Source organism: Engystomops pustulosus, chromosome 8, assembly GCF_040894005.1.
Source record: "Engystomops pustulosus chromosome 8, aEngPut4.maternal, whole genome shotgun sequence".
NCBI classification, from domain to species: domain Eukaryota; kingdom Metazoa; phylum Chordata; class Amphibia; order Anura; family Leptodactylidae; genus Engystomops; species Engystomops pustulosus.
In genome coordinates, this window is record NC_092418.1 from 104219944 (window position 1) to 104243334 (window position 23391).

At 53.0% G+C, this 23391-nt stretch overlaps 2 protein-coding genes across 6 annotated transcripts in view; one reads left to right on the forward strand and one right to left on the reverse strand.

The window, feature by feature from the left end:
* The first annotated feature begins 1971 nt into the window (after window positions 1-1971).
* On the forward strand, window positions 1972-6972 carry SEC22A (SEC22 homolog A, vesicle trafficking protein). Its single transcript, XM_072120210.1, has 5 exons — window positions 1972-2138; window positions 3603-3782; window positions 3911-4029; window positions 4463-4525; window positions 6597-6972. The coding sequence occupies exons 1-5, from the start codon at window positions 2003-2005 to the stop codon at window positions 6795-6797; spliced, it is 699 nt and encodes a 232-aa protein (XP_071976311.1). The 5' UTR covers window positions 1972-2002; the 3' UTR covers window positions 6798-6972.
* A 3554-nt stretch (window positions 6973-10526) lies between these two features.
* The window catches only part of ADCY5 (adenylate cyclase 5), a 74082-nt gene continuing 61217 nt past the window's right edge, over window positions 10527-23391 (reverse strand). For 4 of the 5 annotated variants that reach the window (XM_072122086.1, XM_072122088.1, XM_072122091.1 and 1 more), the window contains exons 13-21: window positions 21008-21124; window positions 19839-19997; window positions 16487-16662; window positions 16303-16329; window positions 15327-15459; window positions 14988-15251; window positions 12848-13052; window positions 11388-11512; window positions 10527-11180 (exon numbers count right to left, since the gene is read on the reverse strand). In XM_072122086.1, the coding sequence (XP_071978187.1) occupies window positions 11052-11180; window positions 11388-11512; window positions 12848-13052; window positions 14988-15251; window positions 15327-15459; window positions 16303-16329; window positions 16487-16662; window positions 19839-19997; window positions 21008-21124 (1335 nt within the window). In that variant the 3' untranslated portion in view covers window positions 10527-11051. Of the gene's footprint in view, window positions 11181-11206; window positions 11268-11334; window positions 11513-12847; window positions 13053-14987; window positions 15252-15326; window positions 15460-16302; window positions 16330-16486; window positions 16663-19838; window positions 19998-21007; window positions 21125-23391 lie in introns of those variants that run through there. The other variant, XM_072122087.1, reaches the window with a different exon arrangement.

Genomic DNA, 23391 nt, shown 5'->3' on the forward strand with positions numbered 1-23391 from the left:
GGGGTTGGATGGGGGGCGTGTGTGTGGTGGGGGATTGGTGAGGGGGTCGTGTGTGTGGAGAGGATTGGTGGGGGGGTGTGTGTGTGGGGTTGGTGGGGTGGTGTGTGTGTGGGGGTTGGTGGGGGGGTGTGTTTTGAGATAAGGGTGGGTGAGAGAGAGGGGAAGAAGAAGAAGGGGGGGGGTGGATAGATAGGGGGTGTTGTGTGAAAATGATGGTATAAGAGTGTGTGAAAAATGCTGGTATAAGAGTGTGTGAAAAAAAAATGATGTAATAAGAGTGTGTGAAAATTGATGGTAATAAGAGTGTGTGAAAAATGATGGTAATAAGAGTGTGTGAAATGATGGTAATAAGAGTGTGTGAAAAATGATGGGTATAAGAGTGTGTGAAAAATGATGGTATAAGAGTGTGTGAAAAATGATGGTATAAGAGTGTGTGAAAAAGATGGTATCAGAGTGTGTGAAAACTGATGGTATAAGAGTGTGTGAAAAATGATGGATAAGAGTGTGTGAAATGATGGTATAAGACGTGTGTGAAAAATGATGGTATAAGAGTGAGTGAAAAACTGATGGTATAAGAGTGTGTGAAAATGATGTATAAGAGGTGTGAAAAACTGATGGTATAAGATGTGTGAAAATGATGGTAATAAGAGTTGTGTGAAAAATGATGGTATAAGAGTGTGTGAAAAAATGATGGTAATAAGAGTGTGTGAAAATGTGGTATAAGAGTGTGTGAAAACTGATGGTATAAGAGTGTGTGAAACAATGATGGTAATAAGAGTAAAGTTAAGAGTGTGTGAAAAAAAATGATGACTAAGAAGTGTGTGAAAACATGATGGTATAAGAGTGTGTGAAAAACTGATGGATAAAGGGTTCATCATTATATTCCCCCATCATTACACTCTATATATCCCCCATCATCACCCTCTATATATCCCCCCATCATTACACCTCTATATATCCCCCCCATCATTACACTCTATATATCCCCCCATCATTACACCTCTATATATCCCCCATCATTACACCTCTATATATCCCCCCATCATTACACCTCTATATATCCCCCCCATCATTACACCTCTATATATCCCCCATCATTACACCTCTATATATCCCCCATCATCACACCTCTATATATCCCCCATCATTACACCTCTATATATCCCCCCATCATTACACCTCTATATATCCCCCCATCATTACACCTCTATATATCCCCCCCATCATCACACCTCTATATATCCCCCATCATCACACCTCTATATATCATATCCCCCATCATCACACCTCTATATATCCCCCCATCATTACACCTCTATATATCCCCCCATCATTACACCTCTATATATCCCCCCCCCCCATCATTCACACCTCTATATCCCCCCATCATCACACCTCTATATATCCCCCCCATCATTACACCTCTATATATCCCCCCACCACCTCTATATATCCCCCATCATTACACCTCTATATACCCCCCATCATTACACCTCTATATATCCCCCCATCATTACACCTCTATATATCCCCCCATCATTACACCTCTATATATCCCCCCATCATTACACCTCTATATATCCCCCCATCGTCACACCTCTATATATCCCCCCATCGTCACACCTCTATATATCCCCCCATCGTCACACCTCTATATATCCCCCCATCGTCACACCTCTATGTATCCCCCCATCGTCACACCTCTATATATCCCCCCATCGTTACACCTCTATATATATCCCCCATCATTACACCTCTATATATCCCCCCATCATTACACCTCTATATATCCCCCCATCATTACACATCTATATATCCCCCCATCATTACACCTCTATATATCCCCCCCCCATCATTGCACCTCTATATATATCCCCCCATCATTACACCTCTGTATCTCCCCGGTAGTGCTGCTTCTTGTAGTCCTGCAGTGTTTGTAAATGACGGATGTGTGTGCCCCCTGTCCCGTTGCAGTTTCATCAGCTCGCTGGGGGTCAGCTACATGATGTTGTGCTCGGAGAGTTATCCCAGTGTCCTCGCCTTCTGCTTCCTGGATGAGCTGCAGAGAGAGTTCATCAGCACATACGAGATGCTGCACATCAACTCCGCCATCCGCCCCTACTCCTTCATCGAGTTTGGTGAGTGATATCCGTGCAGCAGTATAATATATAGAGAGCAGGGGGCATTGCATGTTCTGGGGGCGCACACAGATGTGTGGGGTCCTGCTGTAGTATGACACATGGAGAGCAGGGGGTGCACACAGATGTGAGGGGTCCTGCTGCAGGATGACACATGGAGAGCAGGGGGTGCACACAGATGTGAGGGGTCCTGCTGCAGGATGACACATGGAGAGCAGGGGGTGCACACAGATGTGAGGGGTCCTGCTGCAGGATGACACATGGAGAGCAGGGGGTGCACACAGATGTGAGGGGTCCTGCTGTAGTATGACACATGGAGAGCAGGGGGTGCACACAGATGTGAGGGGTCCTGCTGCAGGATGACACATGGAGAGCAGGGGGTGCACACAGATGTGAGGGGTCCTGCTGTAGTATGACACATGGAGAGCAGGGGGTGCACACAGATGTGCGGGGTCCTGCTGCAGGATGACACATGGAGAGCAGGGGGTGCACACAGATGTGCGGGGTCCTGCTGCAGTAGGGCACATGGAGAGCAGGGGGTGCACACAGATGTGCGGGGTCCTGCTGTAGTATGACACATGGAGAGCAGGGGGTGCACGCAGATGTGAGGGGTCCTGCTGTAGTATGACACATGGAGAGCAGGGGGTGCACACAGATGTGCGGGGTCCTGCTGTAGTATGACACATGGAAAGTAGGGGGTGCACACAGATGTGCGGGGTCCTGCTGCAGTAGGGCACATGGAGAGCAGGGGGTGCACACAGATGTGAAGGGTCCTGCTGCAGGATGACACATGGAGAGCAGGGGGTGCACACAGATTTGCGGGGTCCTGCTGCAGTTGGACACATGGAGAGCAGGGGGTGCACACAGATGTGAGGGGTCCTGCTGCAGTTGGACACATGGAGAGCAGGGGGTGCACACAGATGTGAGGGGTCCTGCTGCAGGATGACACATGGAGAGCAGGGGGTGCACACAGATGTGAGGGGTCCTGCTGCAGGATGACACATGGAGAGCAGGGGGTGCACACAAATGTGAGGGGTCCTGCTGAAGTAGGACACATGGAGAGCAGGGGGTGCACACAGATGTGAGGGGTCCTGCTAAAGTATGAGACATGGAGAGCAGGGGGTGCACACAGATGTGAGGGGTCCTGCTGCAGTAGGACACATGGAGAGCAGGGGGTGCACACAGATGTGAGGGGTCCTGCTGCAGTAGGACACATGGAGAGCAGGGGGTGCACACAGATGTGAGGGGTCCTGCTGCAGTAGGACACATGGAGAGCAGGGGGTGCACACAGATGTGTGGGGTCTTGCTGCAGTAGGACACATGGAGAGCAGGAGGTGCACACAGATGCAGGGTCCTGCTGCAGGATGACACATGGAGAGCAGGGGGTGCACACAGATGTGCGGGGTCCTGCCGCCAGATAGGGGTCCGGATACTTTCTAGTAAATTACGTCTTTACCCACACAGATAATTTCATCCAGAAGACGAAGCAGAGATACAACAACCCGCGGTCGCTGACCACCAGGGTGAACCTCGCTGACATGCAGACAGAGATCCGGCTGCGGCCCCCCTACCACATCTCCCTGCAGGAGCTGGGCCTGGAGAACGGGATCAACCACCGCAGAGACCCCCCCTACAAGGGCATCGGTGAGGGGGTCCCTGATGAGCTTTACAGGGGGAGGGGACATGAGACTACAGTACAGCCCCCTCTGCTGGTGGCAGCGCTCTGTAGGACATCACCTCATGATTGTAGGGTCTCTTGTCTCTCTCTGCAGCCCCCCACCAGAGGCTGGAGCCCCTCACCCTGCCCGGGATCATCTCGTGTCTGCTCAGCCTCCTGTGCGCCGGACTCAACCTCATCCGGGGATTCCACTCCATGGAGAGTCTCCTGCAGGTACTGCATCCGGGCCATAGGGGGCGTCATCCTTCTAGTCATATAACTATACCCCCTATAGAGAAATGGTGCACAGCATAGAGGTGGCCTGTACAGGGTAACTCTACTACGTTTCGTCTGTGGCCACCACTACAACTCCCAGCATGCACATAGATTCCTCTGACCTCCATACTCCCATAGAAGTGAATGGAGCATGCAGGGGGTTATAATTGCCGAAGGTGAAGGGGGGGGCTGGAAGTGTGGAGGAGCGCTCTTCTCAGCCCTCCCCTCTCCATAGCCCCCAGCTGTACATACAGGGAAGGATGGAGCGTCTCCTCCACGTGCAGGGTACAGAGCCACCGCCGGGCGCCTATAGTTGTCTATAAGGACATATAGCTATACATCCCACCCAGCCAGGGACACCAGGGCCTTACTGTCACTGTTTGTATTGCAGAGCGATGAAGATGTCAGCTGTGTCATTGCCTTCTTCTTAGGAACAGCCGCCTGCCTGTACCAGGTAACAGCACAGACATCACAGATTATGCTCCACCACTAGGGGGAGGTCACTACATACAGATTATACACCACCACTAGGGGGAGCTCACTACATACAGATTATACACCACCACTAGGGGGAGATCACTACATACAGATTATACACCACCACTAGGGGGAGCTCACTACATACAGATTATACACCACCACTAGGGGGAGCTCACTACATACAGATTATACACCACCACTAGGGGGAGATCACTACATACAGATTATGCTCCACCACTAATGGGAGGTCACTACATACAGATTATACACCACCACTAGGGGGAGATCACTACATACAGATTATACACCACCACTAGGGGAAGCTCACTACATACAGATTATACACCACCACTAGGAGGAGATCACTGCATACAGATTATACACCACCACTAGGGGGAGATCACTACATACAGATTATACACCACCACTAGGGGGCGCTCACTACATACAGATTATACACCACCACTAGGGGGAGATTGCTACATACAGATTATACACCACCACTAGGGGGAGCTCGCTACATACAGATTATACACCACCACTAGGGGGAGATCACTACATACAGATTATACACCACCACTAGGGGGAGATCACTACATACAGATTATACACCACCACTAGGGGGAGATCACTACATACAGATTATACACCACCACTAGGGGGAGATCACTACATACAGATTATACACCACCACTAGGGGGAGATCACTACATACAGATTATACACCACCACTAGGAGGAGATCACTACATACAGATTGTACACCACCACTAGGGGGAGATCACTACATACAGATTATACACCACCACTAGGGGGAGATCACTACATACAGATTATACACCACCACTAGGGTGAGATCACTACATACAGATTATACACCACCACTAGGGGGAGCTCACTACATAAAGATTATACACCACCACTAGGGGGAGATCACTACATACAGATTATACACCACCACTAGGGGGAGATCACTACATACAGATTCTACACCACCACTAGGGGGAGCTCACTACATACAGATTATATACCACCACTAGGAGGAGATCCCTACATACAGATTATACACCACCACTAGGGGGAGATCACTACATACAGATTATACATCACCACTAGGAGGAGCTCACTACATACAGATTATACGCCACCACTAGGGGGAGCTCACTACATACAGATTATACACCACCACTAGGGGGAGCTCACTACATACACATTATACACCACCACTAGGAGGAGATCACTACATACAGATTATACACCACCACTAGGGGGAGATCACTACATACAGATTATACATCACCACTAGGAGGAGCTCACTACATACAGATTATACGCCACCACTAGGGGGAGATCACTACATACAGATTATACGCCACCACTAGGGGGAGCTCACTACATACACATTATACACCACCACTAGGAGGAGATCACTACATACAGATTATACACCACCACTAGGGGGAGCTCACTACATACAGATTATACACCACCACTAGGGGGAGATCACTACATACAGATTATACACCACCACTAGGGGGAGATCACTACATACAGATTATACACCACCACTAGGGGGAGCTCACTACATACAGATTATACACCACCACTAGGGGGAGATCGCTACATACACATTATACACCACCACTAGGGGGAGATCGCTACATACACATTATACACCACCACTAGGGGGAGATCGCTACATACACATTATACACCACCACTAGGGGGAGATCACTACATACACATTATACACCACCACTAGGGGGAGATCACTACATACAGATAATACACCACCACTAGGGGGAGCTCACTACATACAGATTATACACCACCACTAGGGGGAGATCACTACATACAGATTATACACCACCACTAGGGGGAGATCACTACATACAGATTATACACCACCACTAGCCCCAGGCCAGTCGGCCCCTGGGATTTTCCCCAGTGGGTTACATGGCCGGTCCGATTTTACATCTTCGGCCCCTTGTGCTGGTCTTTTCTGTTGCTCTGTGCAGATGTTGAGGGTCTGTCTTTCTGTTTCAGTGTTACCTGTTCTTGTGCTGCACGAGTTGGAGGAATATGAAGTCGTTCCTGGCGTTCGGGCTGCTCTGCCTGTGTAACTTGTACGTGCATGAGCAGCGGACGCTGTGGCAGCTCTTCTTCCACGTCACTGTCGGAGCGGTCACCACCCTGCAGATCCGACTGCGACAGCCACAGAGTAAATCGCCCGACTATAACGTCTGACCCCGCCCTCTGCTGCTGGGGGCGGGGCTGAGTCCTCATACCTGCCTTTTATTTGCCTCTGTGACTTCACACAGGAGCGGTTGCGGCACAGTTGCTGCACTCGGTGTAATTTTCCTTTTACGTTATTGCCTTTGTAAGGCAGCGACATTGTAACAATAAACCAAATGTGTTCAGATCTCGTCCTGTGCTACGTGTCCCCAAAGAGAGAGCGCCCCCGGAGGAGGAGGGAGTATTACCAGTACATGTATGTGCTATATCCCCCCGGAGAGGGAGCGCCCCCCGGAGGAGGAGGGAGTATTACCAGTACATGTATGTGCTATATCCCCCCGGAGAGGGAGCGCCCCCCGGAGGAGGAGGGGAGTATTACCAGTACATGTATGTGCTATATCCCCCCGGAGAGGGAGCGCCCCCCGGAGGAGGAGGGGAGTATTACCAGTACATGTATGTGCTATATCCCCCCGGAGAGGGAGCGCCCCCCGGAGGAGGAGGGAGTATTACCAGTACATGTATGTGCTATATCCCCCCGGAGAGGGAGCGCCCCCCGGAGGAGGAGGGGAGCATTACCAGTACATGTATGTGCTATATCCCCCCGGAGAGGGAGCGCCCCCCGGAGGAGGAGGGAGTATTACCAGTACATGTATGTGCTATATCCCCCCGGAGAGGGAGCGCCCCCCGGAGGAGGAGGGGAGTATTACCAGTACATGTATGTGCTATATCCCCCCGGAGAGGGAGCGCCCCCCGGAGGAGGAGGGAGTATTACCAGTACATGTATGTGCTATATCCCCCCGGAGAGGGAGCGCCCCCTGGAGGAGGAGGGGAGTATTACCAGTACATGTATGTGCTATATCCCCCCGGAGAGGGAGCGCCCCCCGGAGGAGGAGGGGAGTATTACCAGTACATGTATGTGCTATATCCCCCCGGAGAGGGAGCGCCCCCCGGAGGAGGAGGGACTATTACCAGTACATGTATGTGCTATATCCCCCCGGAGAGGGAGCGCCCCCTGGAGGAGGAGGGACTATTACCAGTACATGTATGTGCTATATCCCCCCGGAGAGGGAGCGCCCCCCGGAGGAGGAGGGAGTATTACCAGTACATGTATGTGCTATATCCCCCCGGAGAGGGAGCGCCCCCCGGAGGAGGAGGGGAGTATTACCAGTACATGTATGTGCTATGCCCCCCGGAGGAGGAGGGACTATTACCAGTACATGTATGTGCTATATCCCCCCGGAGAGGGAGCGCCCCCTGGAGGAGGAGGGACTATTACCAGTACATGTATGTGCTATATCCCCCCGGAGAGGGATCGCCCCCCGGAGGAGGAGGGAGTATTACCAGTACATGTATGTGCTATATCCCCCCGGAGAGGGAGCGCCCCCCGGAGGAGGAGGGGAGTATTACCAGTACATGTATGTGCTATGCCCCCCGGAGGAGGAGGGGAGTATTACCAGTACATGTATGTGCTATATCCCCCCGGAGAGGGAGCGCCCCCCGGAGGAGGAGGGGAGTATTACCAGTACATGTATGTGCTATATCCCCCCGGAGAGGGAGCGCCCCCCGGAGGAGGAGGGGAGTATTACCAGTACATGTATGTGCTATATCCCCCCGGAGAGGGAGCGCCCCCCGGAGGAGGAGGGGAGCATTACCAGTACATGTATGTGCTATATCCCCCCGGAGAGGGAGCGCCCCCCGGAGGAGGAGGGGAGTATTACCAGTACATGTATGTGCTATATCCCCCCGGAGAGGGAGCGCCCCCCGGAGGAGGAGGGGAGCATTACCAGTACATGTATGTGCTATATCCCCCCGGAGAGGGAGCGCCCCCCGGAGGAGGAGGGGAGCATTACCAGTACATGTATGTGCTATATCCCCCCGGAGAGGGAGCGCCCCCCGGAGGAGGAGGGGAGCATTACCAGTACATGTATGTGCTATATCCCCCCGGAGAGGGAGCGCCCCCCGGAGGAGGAGGGGAGCATTACCAGTACATGTATGTGCTATATCCCCCCGGAGAGGGAGCGCCCCCCGGAGGAGGAGGGGAGCATTACCAGTACATGTATGTGCTATATCCCCCCGGAGAGGGAGCGCCCCCCGGAGGAGGAGGGGAGCATTACCAGTACATGTATGTGCTATATCCCCCCGGAGAGGGAGCGCCCCCCGGAGGAGGAGGGGAGCATTACCAGTACATGTATGTGCTATATCCCCCCGGAGAGGGAGCGCCCCCCGGAGGAGGAGGGGAGTATTACCAGTACATGTATGTGCTATATCCCCCCCCGGAGAGGGAGCGCCCCCCGGAGGGGTTGTGGAGGTCGAATGTCACCTCCAGGGTCTTTGCTTCTTGAACATTGGGGCAGTATATCAAGCTTTCTGAAAGTCACAATATTTCTACATTCATGGCCATAAGTTTTGAGAATGATACAAATGTTAAGTTTTACAAAGTCTACTGCATCGGGTTTTATAATGGCAATTTGCATATACTCCAGAATGTTATACAGAGGGATCAGATTAACAACAATTAATTACAAAGTCAATATTTGCCTAGAAAATGAACTTTTTCCCCAAAAACACATTTCAACTTCATTGCAGGCGCCTTAAAAGGAGCAGCTGCCATGGTGTCAGTGATGTCTCCAGTAACACAGGTGCGGGTGCTGATGAGGACAGGGCTGGAGATCAATCTGTCTAGAGGCTGACATCATTGTTTCTCTTCTGTTAACCATGGTTATCTCTACTTGTATTTCTGTATGTGATAAAAACATCTGACAAACCAGAGGGCAACACATCATGTGACAATATAATATTTGTGTCATTCTGAAAACTTATGGCCATGACTGTACTTGCCCATGGCAACCAATCACAGCTCAGCTTTCATTTTACCAGTGCTCATGAATATTTTAAAAGGGAGCTGTGATTGGTTGCCAATAGGACTGCTTGATGAATCTGCCCCATTGTGTCTTCATTAGTAACATCAAATCTGCTCCTGCCATCTACAGGGAAGCAGCTACAGTAATTTTTTGTGCAGCTCTAGATGGGATTAGAGTATGAAATGTTGGGTCCTTGCCCCCTCCCCCCTCCAGTGACTACTCGTCTGCACTGACTCCAGTAAAACAGCATTTAATGTAGATGTAGTTTCCATGGGAAATCAACGCTGCACCAAATAACCAACAAAAGACGTCGCCGATGTGAGTGATGCCCCGGTGCAGTGCGGGGGAGGGGCCTGCGGTCCCGCGGGGGTGTGGCCCAGATGGTGCTGTTTAAATATGTGCAATATAAATATTACAAGAAAAGTCCCAGAAATCTCTAGAGACGTGCGGAAGCGTAATGAGAGACCTGGCGGCTTCACAGGAGGCAGTAACCCCTTCACTGCCAGCAGACGCCTGCAGCAGTACGCGTGTTACGGTGCGTGGTGTATTACGCGTGTTACGGTGCGTGGTGTATTACGCGCGTTATGGTGCGCGGTGTATTACCCGTGTTACGGTGCGCTGTGTATTACATATGTTACCGTGTGCGGTATATTACGGTGTGCGGTGTATTACCCGTGTTACGGTGCGCTGTGTATTACATATGTTACGGTGTGCTGTAGTATATTACGCATGTTACGGTGCGCGGTGTATTACTTATGTTACATGATGCGGTATATTACGGTATACGGGGAGCAGGTCACTGTGCGGTATATACTGTGCCTCCTGTAAAGCTGCCGCGTCTGTAACCAGAGTAACACCGGAGGAGATGAGCGGCGCCTGGTTCTGTACAGGGTGGATGCGGGTCGGTTGCTCTCGTCCTTTGTATACAATTTACAAAATATATCATCTGTGGTTTAGGGTTTTTTTTTCCCAGGCAAAAATATTACAAAATAAAATTACAAAAAGTGCAGATCTTCCCGGGGCGGAGGTGAACCTGTGACCCGTGGGGGGAGGGGCCACACTGATCTCTATGGCAACAGGTTCATGTCAGGTTTACGTGTTACAGGGCAGAAACCAGAATATTCCCATCCGGATTAAGAGACGTCCTGATCCATTGCTGGTGCCGGGGGAGGGGGTGTTCCCCGTGGACGGTTCCGGTGGCCCCTGCAGCATCGGGTCTGGTACCAGCATACATTCCTGTCGTCCTTCCTTCATAGAGGAAATCAATGAGCGGCTGTAATAAATAATCCCGTCCTGCGCTGCTCCCTACGAGGATCCGGATCTTTGGTGCTGGAGCCGCTGGCAGCCTCGTGGCTCTGTGCCCGTGGCTCCGATGCTCGGTGAGGGCGGAGCTTCTCCCGTTGCGCTAACTGCTGGAGGGGCCGTGATTCAGGAAGTAGGTCGTCATTTCTCCTTTACCTTTGACCTTGACCACCCCCCGGCACTCCAGGGAGTAGTTACAGCCCGACAGGACCTGCTGAAGGTCCGATGTCACCTGCAACAGTAACCACAGCTCAGCCTCTACCTACCTACAGCACCTACCTCACCCGCACATGTACACCTCAGCCTCACATGTACCTACCTGAGCAGCACCCGCACATGTACACACACCTGAGCAGCACCCACCTCACCCACACATGAACACACACCTGAGCAGCACCCACCTCACCCACACATGTACACACACCTGAGCAGCACCTACCTGTATCCTCTCAGGGACCCCTGTGCTGTCCATGCGGCTCGCCACATTTACCGTGTTTCCCCAAATATCGTACTGGGGTTTCCGGGCTCCAATCACCCCAGCAACCACCGGCCCCATGTTCAGTCCTGTGGATTAACATTTGACAGATCACCTGTATGATCCCCTCCTCCTGCTCTGTATGTTCCCCTCCTCCTGCTGTTTTGTATGATCCCCTCCTCCTCCTCCTGCTCTGTATGTTTCCCTCCTCCTGCTCTGTATGATCCCATCCTCCTCCTCCTGCTCTGTATGTTCCCATCCTCCTGCTCTGTATGATCTCATCCTCCTCCTCCTGCTCTGTATGTTCCCCTCCTCCTGCTCTGTATGTTCCCCTCCTCCTGCTGTTTTGTATGTTCCCCTCCTCCTCTGTATGTTCCCCTCCTCCTCCTCCTGCTCTGTATGATCCCCTCCTCCTGCTCTGTATGATCCCCTCCTCCTGCTCTGTATGATCCCCTCCTCCTGCTCTGTATGATCCCCTCCTCCTGCTCTGTATGATCCCCTCCTCCTGCTCTGTATGATCCCCTCCTCCTGCTCTGTATGATCCCCTCCTGCTCTGTATGATCCCCTCCTCCTGCTCTGTATGATCCCCTCCTCCTCCTCTGTATGATCCCCTCCTCCTCCTCTGTATGATCCCCTCCTCCTCCTCTGTATGATCCCCTCCTCCTCCTGCTCTGTATGTTCCCCTCCTCCTGCTGTTTTGTATGATCCCCTCCTCCTGCTTTGCATGTTCCCCTCCTCCTGCTCTGTATGATCCCATCCTCCTGCTCTGTATGATCCCATCCTCCTCCTCCTGCTGCTCTGTATGATCCCCTCCTCCTGCTCTCTCTGTATGATCCCCTCCTCCTGCTCTCTCTGTATGATCCCCTCCTCCTGCTCTCTCTGTATGATCCCCTCCTCCTCCTCCTGCTCTGTATGATCCCCTCCTCCTCCTCCTGCTCTGTATGATCCCATCCTCCTCCTCCTGCTCTGTATGATCCCATCCTCCTCCTCCTGCTCTGTATGATCCCATCCTCCTACTCCTCCTGCTCTGTATGTTCCCCTCATCCTGCTCTGTATGATCCCATCCTCCTACTCCTCCTGCTCTGTATGTTCCCCTCCTCCTGCTCTGTATGATCCCATCCTCCTACTCCTCCTGCTCTGTATGTTCCCCTCCTCCTGCTCTGTATGATCCCATCCTCCTCCTGCTCTGTATGATCCCCCTCCTCCTGCTCTGTATGATCCCCTCCTCTCCTGCTCTGTATGTTCCCCTCCTCCTGCTCTGTATGTTCCCCTCCTCCTGCTCTGTATGTTCCTGTTCCCCTCCTCCTGCTCTGTATGTTCCCCTCCTCCTGCTCTGTATGTTCCCCTCCTCCTGCTCTGTATGTTCCCCTCCTCCTGCTCTGTATGATCCCCTACTTCTCTGTATGATCCCGCTCTGCACGCACCTATCTTCATCTGGAAGTTGTTGAATGAATGCTCGTTGATGTATTTCATCTGATCCATCAGTCTCATGGCGTAGTCGGCCAGGGCTTTGATGTGGGACTTTCCCGCCTTGTCGTAGGTCGTGTCGTTGAGTCCTGACGCCGCCATGTAGGTGCTGCCGATGGTCTTGATCTTCTCCAGCTGCCGAAACTCGTCCTCACTGATGATCTGTAACCGAGGAGGCAGTTACATCAGGCCACCACTAGATGGTGCCATAAGTAAGGAGACTCAGGAGCCAAACACAACAGCTAAATAACCCTGCGTATTATACATGCGCTGTGACATCACTGTGTGCATTATACGTGCGCTGTGACATCACTGTGTGCATTATACGTGCGCTGTGACGTCACTGTGTGCATTATACGTGCGCTGTGACGTCACTGTGTGCATTATACGTGCGCTGTGACGTCACTGTGTGCGTTATACTGCGCTGTGACGTCACTGTGTGCGTTATACTGCGCTGTGACGTCACTGTGTGCGTTATACTGCGCTGTGACGTCACTGTGTGCGTTATACTGCGCTGTGACGTCACTGTGTGCGTTATACTGCGCTGTGACGTCACTGTGTGCGTTATACGTGCGCTGTGACGTCACTGTGTGCGTTATACGTGCGCTGTGACGTCACTGTGTGCGTTATACGTGCGCTGTGACGTCACTGTGTGCGTTATACGTGCGCTGTGACGTCACTGTGTGCGTTATACTGCGCTGTGACGTCACTGTGTGCGTTATACTGCGCTGTGACGTCACTGTGTGCGTTATACGTGCGATGTGACGTCACTGTGTGCGGTATACGTGCGATGTGACGTCACTGTGTGCGGTATACGTGCGCCGTGACGTCACTGTGTGCCTTATACGTGCGCCGTGACGTCACTGTGTGCGTTATACGTGCGCCGTGACGTCACTGTGTGCGTTATACGTGCGCCGTGACGTCACTGTGTGCGTTATACGTGCGCCGTGACGTCACTGTGTGCGTTATACGTGCGCCGTGACGTCACTGTGTGCGTTATACGTGCGCCGTGACGTCACTGTGTGCGTTATACGTGCGCCGTGACGTCACTGTGTGCGTTATACGTGCGCCGTGACGTCACTGTGTGCGTTATACGTGCGCCGTGACGTCACTGTGTGCGTTATACGTGCGCCGTGACGTCACTGTGTGCGTTATACGTGCGCCGTGACGTCACTGTGTGCGTTATACGTGCGCCGTGACGTCACTGTGTGCGTTATACGTGCGCCGTGACGTCACTGTGTGCGTTATACGTGCGCCGTGACGTCACTGTGTGCGTTATACGTGCGCCGTGACGTCACTGTGTGCGTTATACGTGCGCCGTGACGTCACTGTGTGCGTTATACGTGCGCCGTGACGTCACTGTGTGCGTTATACTGCGCCGTGACGTCACTGTGTGCGTTATACGTGCGCCGTGACGTCACTGTGTGCGTTATACTGCGTTGTGACATCACTGTGTGCGTTATACGTGCGCTGTGACATCACTGTGTGCGTTATACGTGCGCCGTGACATCACTGTGTGCTTTATACCTGGGCTGTGACATCACTGTGTGCATTATACTGCGCTGTGACATCACTGTGTGCGTTATACTGCGCTGTGACATCACTGTGTGCGTTATACGTGCGCTGTGACATCATTGTGTGCATTATACCGGGCTGTGACATCACTGTGTGCGTTATACTGCGTTGTGACATCACTGTGTGCGTTATACTGGGCTGTGACATCACTGTGTGCGTTATACCTGGGCTGTGACATCACTGTGTGCGTTATACGTGCGCTGTGACATCACTGCGTGCGTTATACATGCGCTGTGACTTCACTGTGTGCGTTATACTGCGCTGTGACATCGCTGTGTGCGTTATACTGCGCTGTGACGTCACTGTGTGCGTTATAAATGGGCTGTGACATCACTGTGTGCGTTATAAATGGGCTGTGACATCACTGTGTGCATTATAAATGGGCTGTGACATCACTGTCTGCCTTATACGTGCGCCGTGACGTCGATGTGTGCGCTATACATGCCCTGTTACATTGCTGTATTATACTGTACTGTGACATCACTGTGTGCATGATCCCTGTCCTCACCCCCGCACTATTACCTCATCAAAGTCGGCAATGATCTCGTTGAGGAGGCGCAGACACTCCACGCCCTCGTTATTTGCCTCAAGCTCCACGTAGAATTCTGAGAAGTTGCTGATGGAAGCGAACATGACGGCGACGCACTCGCAGGACTGGTAGTACAGCTCATCGTTGCGTCGCTCCCGCGCCAGGAAATGCGCAGCCACGTCCTTGGGGAGAATGTTGTGCAGCAGGCGGCGGTTGTAGGCCTGCAGCTCCTCCATCTCCTCCTTCTCCTCCGTGGCCTGGGATACACAAGGGACACGTCAGACACAGCGCCCCCTGTGGTCAGTGTGTGATGCCGTGGCCCCCCCTTGTACCTGCAACTTCCAGAGGAAATCCAGCCGTGCCGTGGACTCCACCTGCTGCGCATGGAGGTAGAGCGCCAGCACAAAGACGCTGATGATGATGGGAGTAGTGATCTTCAGGGTGACTCTGGGAGCGGCGTCCGTACTGCCAGATACAAGGAGATGGGGTCAGGGTCATGACCTCTGCTGCGGTCACAGGTCATCAGAACCTGATGTGATACATGCGTCTGTGTGATGCGTCTGTGTGATGCGTCTGTGTGATCTATGATTCGCAAAGTTGCAAGTTCTGAAAATCGTGATAAATTGATGAATAAATCTCCAGGGTCAGAGGTTGAATAAAATAAAAGGACAGAATAACATGATACAGGCCCCCGGCATAATCTATTTTAATCCGGTATAACACACGTGTAATCTAATCCCGCATAACACGCGTGTAATCTAATCCTGTATAACATGCGTGTAATCTAATCCCGCATAACACACGTGTAATCTAATCCCGCATAACACACGTGTAATCTAATCCCGCATAACACGTGTGTAATCTAATCCCGCATATCACGTGTGTAATCTAATCCCGTATAATACACGTGTGTAATCTAATCCCGTATAATACACGTGTGTAATCTAATCCCGCATAACACGCGTGTAATCTAATCCCGTATACCATACGTGTAATATAATCCCGCATAACACATGTGTAATCTAATCCCGCATAACATGTGTGTAATCTAATCCCGTATAACATGCATGTAATCTAATTCCATATAACACGCGTGTAATCTAATCCCGCATAACACGCGTGTAATCTAATCCCGCATAACACGCGTGTAATCTAATCATGTATAATGTGTGTAATCTAATCCCGTATAACACGCGTGTAATCTAGTCCCGCATAACACGTGTTTAATATAATCCCATATAACATGTAATCTAATCCCGTATAACATGCGTGTGATATAATCCAGTATCACACGGGTCATTCTCTTACCAGTTTGTGGTGGAGTTGGATAAATCACTAGAAGACAAGAAGAGAGGATTAGTAACCGCTGTACCACCACTTCCTCACCAGAGGGCGCCCCCCCCCCCCATACACTGCATTACACCGGGAGCAAGACGAGTCTCCCACCCCAAACAGCCCTGAACTAGCAGATCGCCCCAATAGTTCTACTCACATCCCATTGGCCGCCACCAACAGATCTGCATTGTCGAAGAGCGCCACCTGCGGGATCTCCACTATCAGGACGTAGACCAGGTCCATGATCAGCAGGAGGATGAGCTTCCCAATGCTGCTGATCTGGAGAAAGACCGAGCAGGCGAGGAGGCTGAGGAGGATGCAGGAGGTGAAGTACTGCAGGGAGAGAACAGAGCAGTGTGAGGAGGCAGCAGGACATGGAGTACTGCAGGGAGAGAACAGCAGTGTGAGGAGGATGCAGGAGGTGAAGTACTGCAGGCAGAGAACAACAGTGTGAGGAGGCAGCAGGACATGGAGTACTGCAGGGAGAGAACAGCAGTGTGAGGAGGCAGCAGGACATGGAGTACTGCAGGGAGAGAACAGCAGTGTGAGGAGGCAGCAGGACATGGGAGTACTGCAGGGAGAGAACAGCAGTGTGAGGAGGCAGCAGGACATGGGAGTACTGCAGGGAGAGAACAGCAGTGTGAGGAGGCAGCAGGACATGGAGTACTGCAGGGAGAGAACAGCAGTGTGAGGAGGCAGCAGGACATGGAGTACTGCAGGGAGAGAACAGCAGTGTGAGGAGGATGCAAGGAGAGAACAGCAGTGTGAGGAGGATGCAGGAGGTGAAGTACTGCAGGGATAGAACAGCAGTGTGAGGGGGATGCAGGTAGAGAGCAGCAGTGTGAGGAGGATGAAGGTAGAGAGCAGCAGTGTGAGGAGGATGCAGGGAGAGAACAGCAGTGTGAGGAGGATGCAGGGAGAGAACAGCAGTGTGAGGAGGATGCAGGGAGAGAACAGCAGTGTGAGGAGGATGCAGGGAGAGAACAGCAGTGTGAGGAGGATGCAGGGAGAGAACAGCAGTGTGAGGAGGATGCAGGGAGAGAACAGCAGTGTGAGGAGGATGCAGGGAGAGAACAGCAGTGTGAGGAAGATGCAGGGAGAGAACAGCAGTGTGAGGAGGATGCAGGCGGTGAAGTACTGCAGGGATAGAACAGCAGTGTGAGGTGTGCAGGTAGAGAGCAGCAGTGTGAGGAGGATGAAGGTAGAGAGCAGCAGTGTGAGGAGGATGCAGGGAGAGAACAGCAGTGTGAGGAGGATGCAGGGAGAGAACAGCAGTGTGAGGAGGATGCAGGGAGAGAACAGCAGTGTGAGGAGGATGAAGGTAGAGAGCAGCAGTGTGAGGAGGATGCAGGGAGAGAACAGCAGTGTGAGGTGGATGCAGGGATAGAACAGCAGTGTGAGGAGGCTGCAGGGAGAGAACAGCAGTGTGAGGAGGATGCAGGGAGAGAACAGCAGTGTGAGGAGGATGCAGGGAGAGAACAGCAGTGTGAGGAGGATGCAGGGAGAGAACAGCAGTGTGAGGAGGATGCAGGCGGTGAAGTACTGCAGGGAGAGAACAACAGTGTGAGGAGGCAGCAGGACATGGAGTACTGCAGGGAGAGAACAGCAGTGTGAGGAGGATGCAGGAGGTGAAGTACTGCAGGGAGAGAACAACAGTGTGAGGAGGCAGCAGGACATGGAGTACTGCCGAGAGAGAACAGCAGTGTGAGGAGGCAGCAGGACATGGAGTACTGCAGGGAGAGAACAGCAGTGTGAGGAGGCAGCAGGACATGGAGTACTGCAGGGAGAGAACAGCAGTGTGAGGAGGCAGCAGGACATGGAGTACTGCAGGGAGAGAACAACAGTGTGAGGAGGATGCAAGGAGAGAACAGTAGTGTGAGGAGGATGCAGGAGGTGAAGTACTGCAGGGATAGAACAGCAGTGTGAGGGGGATGCAGGTAGAGAGCAGCAGTGTGAGGAGGATGAAGGTAGAGAGCAGCAGTGTGAGGTGGATGAAGGTAGAGAGCAGCAGTGTGAGGAGGATGCAGGGAGAGAACAGCAGTGTGATGAGGCTGCAGGGAGAGAACAGCAGTGTGATGAGGCTGCAGGGAGAGAACAGCAGTGTGAGGAGGATGCAGGGAGAGAACAGCAGTGTGAGGAGGATACAGGGAGAGAACAGCAGTGTGAGGAGGATGCAGGGAGAGAACAGCAGTGTGAGGAGGATGCAGGGAGAGAACAGTAGTGTGAGGAGGATGCAGGAGGTGAAGTACTGCAGGGATAGAACAGCAGTGTGAGGAGGATGCAGGGAGAGAACAGCAGTGTGAGGAGGATGCAGGGAGAGAACAGCAGTGTGAGGGGGATGCAGGTAGAGAACAGCAGTGTGAGGAGGATGCAGGGAGAGAACAGCAGTGTGAGGAGGATACAGGGAGAGAACAGCAGTGTGAGGAGGATGCAGGGAGAGAACAGTAGTGTGATGAGGCTGCAGGTAGAGAGCAGCAGTGTGAGGAGGATGAAGGTAGAGAGCAGCAGTGTGAGGAGGATGCAGGGAGAGAACAGCAGTGTGAGGAGGATGCAGGGAGAGAACAGCAGTGTGAGGTGGATGCAGGGAGAGAACAGCAGTGTGAGAAGGCTGCAGGGAGAGAACAGCAGTGTGAGGAGGATGCAGGGAGAGAACAGCAGTGTGAGGAGGATGCAGGGAGAGAACAGCAGTGTGAGGAGGATGCAGGGAGAGAACAGCAGTGTGAGGAGGATGCAGGCGGTGAAGTACTGCAGGGAGAGAACAGAGCAGTGTGAGGACTGCAGCTGCAGGATCAGCACTGACCAGCAGGGGGAGTCACATTCATAGCAACACAAAATGTTGCGTTAAAAGTGAACGTGTCATCACATTTTTACATATAGAAGGTGTCAGGGCGCTATAGGAACCTGCCACTAGATGTTTTATCAAAAAATTGTTTTCCTCAGATCAGAGTCATATCCAGAGATATCTAGAGCGAGGCAGAGGGCGTGGGCTAATGTCATGTGACCAGGCTGACATCATCACAGGTCCTTTAGCCTCCTAACATTAGCAAACTGTACTCCATGCACATATCTGAGCGCATGAAATCCCAGCAGCAGCATGGAGGATGTAGCGGCTGCTGTTACTAGGGCTCTATAGGAACCTGTCACTAGCTGTTTATGTGAAAATGTGGTGAAAGGTTCCCTTTAAAGAAAGTGATCACTATAATTACTATAAAAAGCTAAATATTTATTGTCCTGCATTAATAACTCACGAAATACAGAGTGAAAATGTCTCCAGCCACAGAAGCCGAAGTGTGAGCTCTCCCTGAGCCCCAAAACGTCTCCCAATACAAGTCATGTATAATGGGCGTCACCAGGGACCGTGATACAGGAAGAGGCCCCGCCCCCTGCATGTCGCCACTGCCTCGCGGCTGCAGGGATAATGGTAAAGGTCTGTCTACACCCATCTGTCCGCACCCCTCTGTCTTCTCCTGGTGTTCAGGATATCTCCGGCTACAGGGGTCCGGCATTACCTCTGGAAAGTTACAGCTGGGGGCCGGGTCCCCACAGAAGCCGCGCTCCGTGCTCAGGCTGTAGTTCAGGGCGGTCACCAGACATGGGGTTACACTGTTCAGGGGGACATTGTGCTCCACAGCCAGACATCTCCGCAGATCCGTCCTGCTGCACGTGAACTGCAAGGATGGAAGGAAGACAGAGGTGACCGCAGCTCTGGGGATGACTGGAGTATAACACATGATGCAGCTCTAGGGGTGACTGGAGTATAACACATAGGGGCAGATTTACTTACCCGGTCCATTCGCGATCTAGCGGCGCTTTCTCTGTGGTGGATTCGGGTCCGGCCAGGATTCACTAAGGTAGTTCCTCCGACGTCCACCAGGTGGCGTTGCTGCGCTGAAGTTCCCCGAGGCCCGCCGGAATGCACTCAAGTTCGCCGTCCTCCGCTGGGTGCAGGTAAGGGCGTGTCCAGCAACACTTTTTTTTTTTTTAAATGCGACGGTTTTTCCAAATCCGTCGGGTTTTTGTTCGGCCACGCCCCCCGATTTCCGCCGCGTGCATGCCAGCGCCGATGCGCCACAATCCGATCGCATGCGGCAAAATCCCGGGGCAATTCAGGGAAAATCGGCGCAAATCGGAAATATTCGGGTAACACGTCGGGAAAACGCGAATCGGGCCCTTAGTAAATGACCCCATAATGTAAGAGCCGATCTATTACCGCAGCTCTGGGGGTGACTAGAGTATAACACATGATGTAAGAGCAGATCTGTGACCGCAGCTCTGCGGGGACTGGATTATAACACATGATGTAAGAGCCGATCTATGACCGCAGCTCTGGGGGTGACTGGAGTATAACACATGATGTAAGAGCAGATCTGTGACTGCAGCTCTGGGGGTGACTGGAGTATAACACATGATGTAAGAGCAGATCTGTGACTGCAGCTCTGGGGGTGACTGGAGTATAACACATGATGTAAGAGCAGATCTGAGACTGCAGCTCTGGGGGTGACTGGAGTATAAAACATGATGTAAGAGCCGATCTGTCACCGCAGCTATGGGGGTGACTGGAGTATAACACATGATGTAAGAGCCGATCTGTGAATGCAGCATAGAATCTGATGTGGAGCTTTGGATGTGACCTGAGTCTGAGCCACTGTGACAGATCCTCAGCTGTGTCCAATCTTACCATGTTAATGAATGAGGAGAGGAAGACGAGGATGATGGTGCAGATCCCCACCGCTGTGCTGTTAGTCCGAGACTGTACAATCTTCTTAGACAAAGTCTGGAGCGGAGATGGAAAGAGCTGCAGGAAGGAAGCAGAGGAGGTGACGCTGGGCCCAAGAGCTTACAGTCTAATCATGTTAGTCCCAGTTACAGTTTGCCAGGCTGATGGACCTTACCTTCCCTGACACATTGTAACAAGTGTTTCCTCATATAAGCGAGTTAGTCTCACGTCCTGCTGTGTGCAACGGCTGCGCTACCGAGAGAAATGCTGCGCTACCGAGGGAAGGGCTGCGCTACCAAGAGAAATGCTGCGCTACCGAGAGAATGGCTCCGCTACTGAGGGAAGGGCTGCGTTACTGAGGGAAGGGGCACGCTACTGAGGGAAGGGGCGCGCTACTGAGGGAAATGCTGTACTACTGAGGGAAGGGCTGCGCTACTGAGGGAAATGCTGTACTACTGAGGTAAGGGCTGCGCTACTGAGGGAAATGCTGTACTACTGAGGGAAATGCTGTACTACTGAGGGAAATGCTGTACTACTGAGGGAAGGGCTGCGCTACTGAGGGAAATGCTGTACTACTGAGGGAAATGCTGTGCTACTGAAGGAAGGGCTGCGCTACTGAGGGAAATGCCGTACTACTGAGGGAAATGCTGTCCTACTGAGGGAAGGGCTGCGCTACTGAGGGAAATGCTGTACTACTGAGGGAAGGGGCGCGCTACTGAGGGAAATGCTGTACTACTGAGGGAAGGGCTGCGCTACTGAGGGAAATGCTGTACTACTGAGGTAAGGGCTGCGCTACTGAGGGAAATGCTGTACTACTGAGGGAAATGCTGTGCTACTGAGGGAAGTGCTGTACTACTGAGGGAAGTGCCGCGCTACTGAGGGAAATGCCGTACTACTGAGGGAAATGCCGTACTACTGAGGGAAGGGCTGCGCTACTGAGGGAAATGCTGTACTACTGAGGGAAGGGCTGCGCTACTGAGGGAAATGCTGTACTACTGAGGGAAGGGCTGCGCTACTGAGAGAAGGGCCGGGGTACTGAGAGAAGGGCCGGGGTACTGAGGGAAGGGCCGGGGTACTGAGGGAAGGGCCGGGGTACTGAGAGAAGGGCCGGGGTACTGAGAGAAGGGCCGGGGTACTGAGAGAAGGGCCGGGGTACTGAGAGAAGGGCCGGGGTACTGAGAGAAGGGCCGGGGTACTGAGAGAAGGGCCGGGGTACTGAGAGAAGGGCCGGGGTACTGAGAGAAGGGCCGGGGTACTGAGGGAAGGGCCGGGGTACTGAGGGAAGGACCGCACTACTGAGAGAAGGGCCGGGGTACTGAGAGAAGGGCCGGGGTACTGAGAGAAGGGCCGGGGTACTGAGAGAAGGGCCGGGGTACTGAGAGTAGGGCCGGGGTACTGAGAGAAGGGCCGGGGTACTGAGAGAAGGGCCGGGGTACTGAGAGAAGGGCCGGGGTACTGAGAGAAGGGCCGGGGTACTGAGGGAAGGGCCGGGGTACTGAGAGAAGGGCCGGGGTACTGAGGGAAGGACCGCACTACTGAGACAAGGGCAGGGGTACTGAGAGAAGGGCCGGGGTACTGAGGGAAGGACCGCACTACTGAGACAAGGGCCGGGGTACTGAGATAAGGGCTGGGGTACTGAGAGAAGGACCGGGGTACTGAGGGAAGGACTGCACTACTGAGAGAAGGGCCGGGGTACTGAGAGAAGGACCGCACTACTGAGACAAGGGCAGGGGTACTGAGAGAAGGGCCGGGGTACTGAGATAAGGGCTGGGGTACTGAGAGAAGGACCGGGGTACTGAGGGAAGGACTGCACTACTGAGAGAAGGGCCGGGGTACTGAGAGAAGGACCGCACTACTGAGAGAAGGGCCGGGGTACTGAGAGAAGGGCCGGGGTACTGAGAGAAGGGCCGGGGTACTGAGAGAAGGGCCGGGGTACTGAGAGAAGGGCCGGGGTACAGACAGAAGGGCCGGGGTACAGAGAGAAGGGCCGGGGTACTGAGAGAAGGGCCGGGGTACTGAGAGAAGGGCCGGGGTACTGAGAGAAGGGCCGGGGTACTGAGAGAAGGGCCGGGGTACTGAGAGAAGGGCCGGGGTACTGAGAGAAGGGCCGGGGTACAGAGAGAAGGGCCGGGGTACTGAGAGAAGGGCCGGGGTACAGAGAGAAGGGCCGGGGTACTGAGAGAAGGGCCGAGGTACAGAGAGAAGGGCCGAGGTACAGAGAGAAGGGCCGGGGTACTGAGAGAAGGGCCGGGGTACTGAGAGAAGGGCCGGGGTACTGAGAGAAGGGCCGGGGTACAGAGAGAAGGGCCGGGGTACAGAGAGAAGGGCCGGGGTACTGAGAGAAG

What these genes read in the sequence shown, in the direction of transcription:
- SEC22A (XM_072120210.1), top strand. Translation starts at nt 2,003, where the DNA reads ATGATGTTGTGCTCGGAGAGTTATCCCAGTGTCCTCGCCTTCTGCTTC. An exon ending in CTACTCCTTCATCGAGTTTG is followed by an intron (nt 2,139 to 3,602) that starts GTGAGTGATATC and finishes TTACCCACACAG; the next exon opens with ATAATTTCATCCAGAAGACG. An exon ending in CCCCCCCTACAAGGGCATCG is followed by an intron (nt 3,783 to 3,910) that starts GTGAGGGGGTCC and finishes CTCTCTCTGCAG; the next exon opens with CCCCCCACCAGAGGCTGGAG.